We start from the raw sequence: 11,471 nt of genomic DNA on the forward strand, positions 1-11,471 counted from the left end.
GTTGTGAACGTATTTGGGCACATTTGCTTGGATAGTTGGAGAATAGAGGCGGGCTTGACTTGTTGGAATTTGTTGCCGGTGGTTGCACGGCCCACTTGACTGCGGGTGACAAAATGCAAGCTCTGTTTGTTTTTTTTCTTTTTTGCCCCTCCCGTTTGCCACCGAATACACTTGGGGGGGGGGGAGTTTGTGTCTGGCTCGCGTTACCTTTCAAGGTCGCAGGCAGGCAGGCAGCGAGCTCAGCCGCGTTTGGCGCTTTCCGCAGTCGAGATGCAAAACGTGGAAGCAAGCAAGACGGCCGGGCTCGAATAGCGTCGGCCGGACCGAGCCACCGACCGACCGGTCCAAGTATGCTGCGGCCCGTCTGGTTCTCTCACTCGCCCCTTTTGGGCTTCGACTTTTCTCATCATGGACACTTTGGAAGCCCGGCGCAAGCAAGTGTTGGAAAAACGGCTCCGATGGTTGACCCCGAGGACGTGTGAGCTTGTCAATTCAAGGATGTCAACTTGCGCACCTCACGTCTTTTCTTTCTTTGTCCAAATGGCCGCCGGCGCCGGCGCCGCAGCACATCGTCAAGTGTCACGGGAGCACCCTGCTGCCTCAGTTCCTGGGAATGTACCGGGTGAGCGTGGACAGCGAGGAGACCTACCTGATCGTCATGAGGAACATGTTCAGCCACCGCATCGTGGTGCACAGGAAGTACGACCTCAAGGTGAGGCCAAACGCCGCTTTCCGCTTGCGCCGCCGCCGAGAGAAAAGCGCGACACGTATTCGGCTGCAACTTGGAGTGAACTCGGATTTGGGATCAATTTCCCACCAATCCTTTTCAGTGGTTCCGCTCTTCCACTCGTAGATGCTTGACAGGACCCCCCCCAAAAAAAAACCCAAATAACAAGCCTGCCATATTTAGTTGTTTTGTTTTTCTTCCGGCCCAAGGCCCATCTTCCATCTTCTGAGATTGGCATCCGGTGCTCCTTCTGCCTGAGCTGCGCTTTGTGTTTCGAATCGAGTCAAAAATCAATCGGGAAGGACGCTTTGTATGCTTGCGTTCAGTATTGATGGGCAGAAAACCCGAAATCTTCATGCGGCTCGACTCCTTGCGATCGAAGGTCAAAGCGGCGCCCGGACTGACAAACGAGGAGGCGGGGGTCAAGCATCCAAAATATCCTTCCCAATCCATGGCAAAGTGGACTCCCCAGAGGGCAAGGCGTTGCTTTTTTTTTTTTTGAATGCTCATGTGAGAAATCTGCTGCGGAGGTTTTTGTTTTAAGATTGGGGGGGGGGGAGACCATCGAATGATCAAAACTGTAAATTGCCTGATCTTGGATAACGCGTGCGCCCTTGGACAAGATGTCGACGCATTTTTAAGATGCGGAAAAAGTCTTCCGGCCTACGACGCTAAAAAGCGGCGTTCGGTATGAAAGGTGTGAGAACGACGCGGCTATTCAGTCTGGTTTTCTCCGCAGGGTTCTCTGGTGGATCGGGAAGCAAGCGACAAAGAACGAGTAAAAAGCCCACTCCGCTTTTCTCGAGCATGTCATTGGCCGTCGTCACAACCGCGCGTGCGAATGACGCAATCGTTTGGCTGGCGTGCAGGGTAAGGAGCTTCCCACCTTCAAAGACGTGGACTTCAGGAACAACATGCAGAAGGTCTACGTCACCGAGGAGCAGAAGGAGAAGTTCATGGAGAAACTCAATCGAGATGTGGAGGTGAGCCGACCGGCAAACGGGGACGCCTCCCTATGGCTGCGGCCCCCCCCCCCCCAATCCATCCATCGGTGGGGGAAAAGAATCTCCAGCAGTTGTCGTGTCACTTTCTCCACTTCGCCAAAAGTCGCTTTCGCTCGACCGAGATGTTGGAGCGTTCTCGGTGTTTTGGCGACATTGGCACAAGGCGTCCAGGCCGCTCCAAATTTGCCTGCGAGACGCCGACTTTGTCCGTCGGCCGAGAATACGACCCTTTTGGGACAGCTCGGGCCTTCTTCCGCCTCTGTGGGAATACGGCCCCGCGGCTGTGCGCGTCATCTTTTTTGCCGTTTTTCGTTGAGAACATGCACCCCCCCCCCCCTTCACTCTTTGTTGCTATCGCGAGCAGGAACGACAAACGGCCCGGTAGACTTTTCCGCCACGCAAGGCCTACTTTTTGCTCTCCCGCAATTTTCAGCCCGTCCTTCATTTAAAGAATTGGCTTCGACGGGGGCTGAACAATTTGGTGAAATGGTCAAATTGCGATTTCCCCCCCCCCCACTCCCCTCGAAATTGCCATTTGTTTTACGACGGTCCCTTTTGAAAGGGACCGTATTTTCACGACCATTCGGCGCACCGTATTGTTGGGCGCAGTCTCAGTAACGGGTGCTATTTCTGTGTTTGACACATAGACAAAACGCGCAGCCAGGCATGGTAAAACATACGGCATGCATGCACGCACGCTAAAAACACGTTTTTAAAAAGGCAACGGAGGCACAACTGAGTTCGGTTGTACTTTATTTAGCCATTTTACAATGTACTCACGTTTTTCTCTTCACCTGTTACACGCGCACGCTTCCCTCACTGGCAACTGGTACCTGCTAGGGGCGTGCCTTGAGCGTCCTCTTACACGCCCACCCTTCACTCATTGGCGGACTTCCGCATGCCTGTCGTCATTCACTGCGCCTTTTCTCGAAATAAACCGCGCGTCGGCCAGAAGCGCTCTCAGTCATGCTTTGGAAGTCGGCACATACACGAGACGCTCCGCATTATAAGGCGTCCTGTCCATTTGGGAGAAAATTGAAGACTTAATGGCGCCTTATAGTCGTGAAAATACGGTACTTTTCAACCAACAAAAGGATCTTTTGTGACGCCTGACGGGATGCTAAGTTGAAGGCAAACGAAGCACGACTCCAGATGAGAGACGCTTCACGGCCGACAAGAGCGGGAACGAGGTTCGGGGAAGTCGTCGACGCGCAGCCCCGCAAAGTGCGGCGCAAACTCGAGTCTCCGCGTCCCCGTCGAGCCGCGACCCAAACCAAAACGCATGCAAAGAAACGTGGGCCTTTGCGCTTCCGACTCGACGTTTCACGAAGCGCGTCGTCGGGCCTTCTGTGCCACCGCGGCCGCCCGGGCCCATCGCAGGTTCCATCGCCGACGCGGCCCGAGCGCCGTCCAAAGGTTGACGAGACCCCCGCTCGTTTCCTCCTCAGTTCCTGGTGAAGCTGAAGATCATGGACTACAGCCTGCTGCTCGGCATCCACGACGTGGGCCGCGCCGAGAGGGAGGAAGAGGAAGGCGAAGAGGTTTCCAACGAGGAAGACGCGGAGGCGGAGAACGGCCTGGCCGCCGCCGGATCCTACGGCACGTCTCCGGAGGGCATCGCCGGTTACATGTCGTACTGCAAACCTCTCGGACCCGGCGAGTTTGACCCCTACGTGGACGTCTACGCCGTGGGCAGCTGCGCCGGTGAGCGCTCCGAGTTGGCCCGCTTTGCATCCGCATTTGGCCCAAATCGTGCTTTTTGCTTTTGGCCCATAGTTGATTTGATGGGCCACGCCCTTCATTGTCACCTTTTTGTTGTTGCAGGCGCCCCCCAGAGGGAGGTCTACTTCATGGGCCTGATTGACGTCCTGACTCAATACGACACCAAGAAGAAAGCGGCTCACGCGGCCAAGACCGTCAAGCACGGGGTGAGTGTGACGGACGGCGAGAAAGAAATGTGGCTCTTTTGCTTTCTCGCGCTCTCTTTTCTGCCTTCCCGCTTGCCGGATTCTGACCCGCACGTTTTGCTCTTGTGCCGCAGGCGGGCGCCGAAATCTCCACCGTACACCCCGAGCAGTACGCCAAACGATTCCGGGACTTCATCGCCAACATTTTTGCCTAAACTTAAATGCCTTAGCATTGACCAAAGCCGGCGTGCGCGGGCCGTCGTTTGAATGTGTTGACATGGAGAAAAAAGGCTTCTTGCGTTGTGTTTGGCGGCCTTCATATCGCTTTATTTATGTAGAAGATTCGCTCTCGCTCTTCCGCCGATGGGAAGAAAGGTCCCGCCGGTTTCTTCCTCGTACATTAAAAGACGAGTTGATGTTTGAAAAAAGAAGGGCCTCTCCGACGGCGGCCCTCGCGCTCATTTCCCTTTGGCGGCGCACGGAGGCCGCTTTTGCGCACCGTCGTCGCGCTTCGACCGGCGTTGGAGGCCATGGCTTCCCGGCCAGTCATCGAAACGCCCGCTCGAAGCGGGCCGCCGTCCCTCACCTTGGGCTGAGAAGAGGAAGGCCGTTTTTTTTTTTTTTTTTTGAAGCACAAGAATACGAATGACGTCATCAATGACTTTGTTTGGCACGCCGACGTCGGAGCTTCGCATTTGTCTTTCGGAATCAAACCATTTAGGAGCAGTTTTGGGGGCCGCGTGGCCCACTTGAAAGTCGCGCTCATATTCTGATGTGAATCTCAGAGGGGGCGGGGGGTGGGGGGGGTCTCATTCCCGAATGGAGAGCGATGTGAGCAATGCCCCAAAGGTGTGCCACGTCCACAGTCACGCATGCAGAATTTGCACTTGACTGCGACAAAAATGCAAGAAATGAATTTGTTGCTCAAAAGGACAACGCCACTCGTTCATCAAAGAATATTGGACGTCGCTATTGAATAGATGCCATTTCAATTCAAAGCATCTTGTCGTGGTCCTTTCTTGCTGCTGGTGTGATGCGTTGGAGTTTCCCCGTGAGCCGTCGGCACGCTATGTTCAATTCCGCAGTTGAGCGGCTTCACCGAATGCGACGTTCCAAAAACCCGGCGTGGAAGTGGACACGAGTCGCTCTCCTTTGTGTCAGGCCTCATCCGTTGCACGCCTTGTATTTTTGCAAATGGCCATTTTGACCAAAATATATTTTACACACGCAAACAAAAAAGGCTGCGTTCTTGCTCTTCATTCGACTGACAAAGCACGCGAGCGCAGCGACTCCTCCCCCACCGGCCTTTCGAACACGCTGGCTGCCAACTGCAAGTCACGGAGGAGCCCCCAATGTGTCGTTTGTCCCTCATGAGCCGACCATCTGAGAGACGCCACCTCAACTCGAAGTTTGACTCAAAAGGTGGGTGGAGTTCGAATCCAAAGCGCGGCGGCGCCGGACGGGCTGTGGCCTCCTCTGGACAACTGGAGCACCGTCGTCTGCCCTCGGCCTTCCATCCGTTTGCCGCCTCGAGGGCAACTTGGGATTTGATTTAGGCTTGGCCTTCTCCCTTCCCCAATCGGAATTCCGACTTTGTCGCCCCAACGTGCTCCCCATCGACGGACGTGGCATTCGTTTCTGCGCGTCTCACCGCTGCGTCGTGCGGCTGCCGATCGGGAAGCAAGAAGCCGCTCGTTGCTTGGTGTTCAGGTCTGTTTTATTCATGGGCCGATAGATTCTCATCATGTCTCATGTCCATTGCGTGCGGACATCCATCCATCCATCCATCCATCCATTCATCACGGTAACACGTCGGCACAAGATTGGTCAGGAACGCATCAATTGTCATCACGCATCAGCGCACCCATTTTTAGGACTTTGGACGACTTTTTTTCTTTCCTGTTGTGACACGTGGAGGAGAACAGAATGTTTTCATGGACGTTGTCGGCTCTCAAATCAACAAGGCCAAAATACAAAGAACAGAAGCTTGACGTGTCCATCAAGTGAGGTGCCCCGAAAGCAAAAGACTTAACACCAACATGAAACAAAAATCATCTCTGTCTTTAAATAATAGCTGACAATATAAAAATACATGGCAATATACTGTAGTTGTTCAATAAAGCAATAATTCATATCGAAAATAGATTGAGGTGTATAAAAATATGCCTGACGACTTTTTGAAAAGGAAAAACAGCCATACGGGGTTTTTTTTCTTTTTATCTGCCGCTTCAGAGGATCACGCGGTCAACGCACTAAAGTCCAACATAGCGAAAGTACGATCACCCGACAAGCATTCACCACACTCACTTGACAATGAAAGCATCCCGGGGCTTTTTCATGTGACTATTGCCCCCCCCATCCCCACACACAACATCCACAAAAATAGAAGGGAAGGAAGGTTGTAAATAGTATGCAATGAGCAGACCCCCAAATAAATAAGAGAATCGACTTGTTGAGAGCAGCTTTGGACAGAGGGAGAGAGGATGGTGAGGGAGACACATTTGTTGTCCTTTGTGTCACCGTATTGCAGCCCACTGAGATCACAACAAACACAGGCAGTGTCAGCTATTCGAAAGTAGAAAGTAGGGATGCCCCGACTGAAAATTTCTGGCCCAAAGGGCTATTTTCGCTTTCCGGGCAAAACGCTTGTGTCACAGAAGCAGCGCTGCCAAAACGGGGCAAAAAAAAAAAAGAACCCCCTTCAAAAGAAGCCCTGCGGGTGTGCTGGCAAGCACGGCACTGACTTGGGAGTTTGGGGTAAGATTAGACGAGAAAAGAGAAACGGGGGTTGGCCGATCTGGTCTGGCGGTCGCGGCGGTGAAACGAGCTCCGAATTGTCCCGCCGCTTCAGCCGACCTTTGGCCCTGGGCCGAGGACTGCACCTCTACTCCGGCGGTGACAAAGCGCGCGCGTCGTTCGGGAGGAAGCACACAGCTCGCGCTTTGACAAATTTGCCAAAGTGCCCAAAAAATGATCCAGGCAAAGATTTAAAATAAAAAAAGGATTCCAATTTCTTTGTGTTTTGCTGCTTGGCATTTCGTTCCTCACTCACCCAAAACCACATTTTGGGTTTGGCCAAGAATTTTTATTTGGGTACAGCCCGAACAGAAAGGAAATAAAAATGCAACCCGAAAGCCCGGGCAAGAGGCAAGGAAAGTATTCCGGCACCAACGGCCGAGAGAGAGCGTGAGCGTGAGCGGTATTGTCGACCGACAACGCAGCCGGACGCGCACGCCTGAGCTGCGAGTCCACCTCCGTCTTTCTGACTGATGCGGATCGTCTTCCCTCCCTGTTACGTCTTGTCCGGGCAGTGGCGATCTACTGTAGCCCACGCAAGGTCTCCCCGAGCACCTCTCCTCCTCGGCTTCCTCCGGGCGCAGAACGAGGGCAGAGGCTGGGCTCTCACTCGCCGTCGCACGGTAGCACAGCGTCCTCGCCGGTCCGGGAGGGCACCGGAGCGCCCGCCTCGTCCACGCACCAGCAGTGGCCGCGCTGCATCCCTTTGGAAGAGCGACACTGGGTGGGATGGCAAAAAGGATGGCGGAGAGAAAATTGCACGTCGTCAAAACACAGAGAGCGTGTGCGCCGGCCGCCGGCGCCGGAAAGGTTCACGCCAAAACAAAATTTGATTTGATTTGATTTGTTTTGAAGCCGATCTTTCTGATGGAGTCCTTCGCATTCCAAGTCCATCCAGGAAGTGACACGCATGCGCACAACACACGCTCAGGTGGCGCAGCGTATTCACCCAAGTCAATACCGGATGCCGGGGGTGTCCAAAGTGGGTCCTGAAGGGCCGATGTCCCGCCTGGTTTCCATCTCTCTTTGGAGCAACGCGCCTGATTCAAATCATCAGGGTCGTTTCGAATGCTGCTTCAGAGCTGATCACCCGAATCGTGTCGCAGGCGAGAGAGCTGCAATGCAAAACAGGCAGGACGGCGGCCCCCCAGGCCCGCAGCTGGACGTGCCCTGCCGTATGGCCCTCTTGCGTGCGTCGCTCTCAGTCCCGACGCATTTGGTGGCCATCGCAAGGATTTTGGACCGCTTTTTCTGACGGAAACCACGATCGACATTTGAGCTGGTTTTCTGACAGAGGTTACGGACCAAATGGTTCAGCGATTCCTGATCTCTTGGTTGAAAAGATAATACTGGTCATTTGCAGCCGTACGTCCCGAGAATAACTTGATGATTCAATCCGATGGGATAACCAACTGGGCACTTTGTGACTCAGAGCAACCAAGGCTAACCCCAAAGGTTCTGTCGACTAAATAGAGCCTAAACCGCTCATTGGCGCTACCGCCAATGCCCACCAGGTGCTGCAAATGAGCCAACAGAATGCTGTGATCCACCGGATCGAACGCTGCGGTTAAATCCAATCAAAACCAGGCACGCATAGTCTCCGGTGTCATTTGCCAGGAGGATGTCATTAAAATCTTGTCACAGTGCTGACTCTGCGCTATGCATCATCTTCAAACCCGACCGGAAGACTTCCAAGACGGAAAGGTTTCGACTGCATGCGCACCACCTGTGGCAGATTTTTTGGAATGCAAGGCAGCTTGGAAACGGGCAGCACCACAAAAGGGTGGCACCGCCGCACGTTTGAATTGTTGGGGGAACGATACCAAAAGACAGGCTGCTGTTGATCGTGGCCAGGACCGACGGAGGGGTTTTGACTGCAGTTTTCAACGGAGCCACCGAATCCGGGATGGCACGGCGTGATGAGTTCAACCGAGAGGTGAGTTCCTCTCTGTTTGAGGAGGGAACGCAAACGTTACTCAAGGTATAAGAGAACCGACCAGCGGCGAGAGGGTTAAAAATTGGGCAGCTGCACTTGGGAGCGGCAGATTTCACAGCTTCGTGGAAGAAAACTGAAATCACATTGTCCAAGACTTTCAAGTTTGACACATGTGGACCATAAGCAAGAACAAGGTCTCAAATCTGTCCCTGTTCATGTGTCGGGCTGGTCGCGGTGCACAAAAGGAACCCTTTTCAGGCCCCAACGATGACAACCTGTAACCTGACAACATGATAGGTTGGTTGTCCACTGGAGTAACCGCCGTCCCCGAAAGGGTTAAGAGTCAAGAAGTCTTCACGGGGCCTTTGCTCGTGGTTTTTCAGGACAACGCCCGTGAATATTAAGCGCCTCATGAGGAGCACATGAGCAGCGCTTGCGCGAAGGGCGCGCACGACGGCGGAAGAGGTCACGGCAGAAACGGAGGCCACGTCATCTCGCCACTCGCGTGCTCAAACGCAGCCCAACTTGCCACGAATTGTCGCAAATCCAACAATGACTAGCGATCGGAACCCGGTCGAGACTCGGGGAGAAGAGCGGCGAGCGCTGCGAATGGAAAATAAAGCCCAAGCAGCAGGAGCGCGGCCGCACCCGCCGGCACACCGGCCGCCATCTTCAAAGATTCACTCCAATCTGCATCTGAAACGCCAGCCGTTTGTGGCCAGCCCCAGCATTCACGAGATCCATCGTTTATCTCCACAGAGACATTTGAAACAAAGAAAACGTCTCGCAGTTAACCAGTGAATCAAAACACGCAACTAACTGAAGGCAACTGGTGAAAAGTAGTTGTCGAAGCTGGCGGTCCCACTTTTTGATACGACAGTGTTTCCATCCGTCCGTTTTCTGACCCGCGTATCCTCAGGAGCCTCTCCCAGCAACCGAAGCGCTTGCCAGCCCATCGCAGGGCACACAGAGACCAACAAGCATCCGCGCTCACACCGCGGGACAATTCGGCTCGTTCCATTCACCGGCCACGCATGTTTTCGCAGTGTCGGAGGAAAGCGCAGTACCCGGAGAAAAGCCACGCACGCACGCACGCACGCACGCACGCACGCACGGGGAGAACAGGCGAAGAGCGCACAGGACGGCCGGTGCCGCAATCCAAGCCCGCACACCTCTGCGCCGCGAGGCCGACGCGCCAAGCGGTCGTCATAAAACGCTGATCTTATTTTCTTCTCTGAGAGCCGAGGGAGAGAGAGGAAGGCGGCGGTTGATTTTCTGCCGCAGCTTTCATCCGGTAGGGCACCGTGCCGGCATTGCCGACAAGGCCGGCTGGCTTCCTGACCTGCTTTTGTCTGTAGAAGCCTCGGGTGTCACAGTTGGGGATGTAGATGTCGCGGTCCCACTGGATGACGGTCAGCTGCAAGCCTCTCAGGACGCTGTTGAGCAGCTTGCGGCACGGCGCCTGTGAGAGACGCAAGGCGGAGTGCGACTGGGGCCCGAGCTGACGAGAGAGAGGCTTCATCGCGTCGGGTCACGCGTCGGCTCGCACGCGCTGTGTCGCGCGAGAGCCGCCTTCCGGCCGCAAGCGGAGAAAGTACGTCGACGGGGCACATTTGCCGTCAGCTTACGTCAGCGCGTTGTTCTTCCACATTGCTGGCGATTTTTCCGATGACCTTTGGACGATTTTTGTGAGACTTGGTCCCAATTGACCAAATGATCAATCCTCTTCCTTCCACAAGCCTCGGGTGAAAGTGCAAATATTTGGTGTGGGCTTGAAACCTGGCCAATTGTGATCCTACTCGGTTCGTCGTACCGCGCGATGCCGCGTGTGAATACGTGAAAGCGCAACGTTTCCTCAAAGCGCGCACCCATCCCCAATTGATCGGCGTGACCTTGTCAGGCAGGCTTTGTTCAGGTGGCCCGACGACGTAGAAGACGACGACTTACTTTTTCACTGTCACCGCTGTGTGACGGATGAGGACCTGAGAGAAGACCATACGGCAAAAGCAGATTAGTGAAACGCAAGCATCTGCCTTCTCATCATCACACGGGAGCGACCGGAGCTTGATTGGTGCGCGCACACAAGCGTTTCAAGCCATCGAGCGACCGATCCGATGGACGGACCGGCGGTCATCGGCAGTGACTCAGATCATTTGCGTGGAGGCGTTTCTATTTCACACGACAGAGTCTTGCTTTGGCAGTAAAAAGCTCCTCCATCGGGATGTCGGCGCCTCCGTGACGGTCACGCCGAACACCGCGCGAGTCACGTCCATGCGGGTCATCGCCTTATTGGGACACTGTGGCAGCACCCACGGAAAGGCCGTTCAGCCTTTCCGTGTTTGTCCCACATACGTTTTGGGCAACTTGCGAACAAATTGCCAGAAAGGGGGGTGGGGGGGGGGTCGGTGTGAAGGAAGGCACTGCAGAGCAGCACCGGATGTTGGAGCTCCTTCTGACGCACGCCGCTTGAAATGGACCATCGGTGGCCTTCAGCACGTCCTCTATCGCGAGCGCATAGAAAGGTGTGCGTGTGCTCACCTGTGGGGTGGGGCCTCTCGGTGGGACCGGTCCTGATCTGCTTGACACAAAGGCCCCTGCCTTGCAAGAGAGCCTGCAGGGGGCTGCGCTCCCCAGGCGGCGGGATGCAGCGGAGCCCCTTGGCGCAGCTCAGAGTGTACACGCCGCAGGGCTCCCCCTGGACCAGCAGCGGCGTGCTGCCGGCCAGCTTGTGCTCCCTGGGGGGCCTCGCCGCCGCCGCCGCCGCCGCCAGCGGATCCCCGCAGCCGGGACACACCTTGAAGGGGCCCGAACGCTTGGCCCCCGTCCGGGACGCCCCGAGAACAATCAGGATGAAGACCATGCCGGTCAAGTTCCGGAGCCGAGGCATTTCTGGCAGTCTGCGCGCCGCCAGGTGAACGGGGCTGAAGCGATGGCTCCCCTCGGCGCCCTCTCCCGCTTCGAGGACGACGGCGGCCGGGTCCCCTGCGGTGCCAGAACCGAGCTCCGGAGCGACGCGGCGCGGTGCCGGCTTTTAAAGAGCTGAAAGGCGGCGTGCAGTGAGTGAGTGTGAGAGAGCGAGAGAGAGAGAGAGAGAGAGGAAA

At 55.3% G+C, this 11,471-nt stretch overlaps 2 protein-coding genes across 2 annotated transcripts in view; one reads left to right on the forward strand and one right to left on the reverse strand.

Annotated features, from left to right (window-relative positions):
• LOC109523146 (phosphatidylinositol 5-phosphate 4-kinase type-2 gamma) overlaps positions 1 to 4,877 on the forward strand; it is a 10,227-nt gene extending 5,350 nt beyond the window's left edge. The window contains exons 5-10 of the mRNA XM_019882095.1: positions 566 to 712; positions 1,467 to 1,505; positions 1,597 to 1,710; positions 3,180 to 3,435; positions 3,556 to 3,659; positions 3,773 to 4,877. Coding sequence (XP_019737654.1) covers positions 566 to 712; positions 1,467 to 1,505; positions 1,597 to 1,710; positions 3,180 to 3,435; positions 3,556 to 3,659; positions 3,773 to 3,853 — 741 coding nt within the window. The 3' untranslated portion in view covers positions 3,854 to 4,877. The remainder of the gene's footprint in view (positions 1 to 565; positions 713 to 1,466; positions 1,506 to 1,596; positions 1,711 to 3,179; positions 3,436 to 3,555; positions 3,660 to 3,772) is intronic.
• Positions 4,878 to 5,633: 756 nt separating this feature from the next.
• LOC109523153 (insulin-like growth factor-binding protein 6) lies at positions 5,634 to 11,459 on the reverse strand. Its single transcript, XM_019882109.1, has 4 exons — positions 10,909 to 11,459; positions 10,318 to 10,352; positions 9,713 to 9,832; positions 5,634 to 7,154 (listed from the first exon to the last, which is right to left on the reverse strand). The coding sequence occupies exons 1-4, from the start codon at positions 11,255 to 11,257 to the stop codon at positions 7,041 to 7,043; spliced, it is 618 nt and encodes a 205-aa protein (XP_019737668.1). The 5' UTR covers positions 11,258 to 11,459; the 3' UTR covers positions 5,634 to 7,040.
• Between the last annotated feature and the right edge of the window lie 12 nt (positions 11,460 to 11,471).

This window comes from Hippocampus comes, unplaced genomic scaffold, assembly GCF_001891065.2.
Source record: "Hippocampus comes isolate QL1 unplaced genomic scaffold, H_comes_QL1_v1.1 scaffold475, whole genome shotgun sequence".
Taxonomy (NCBI): Eukaryota; Metazoa; Chordata; class Actinopteri; order Syngnathiformes; family Syngnathidae; genus Hippocampus; species Hippocampus comes.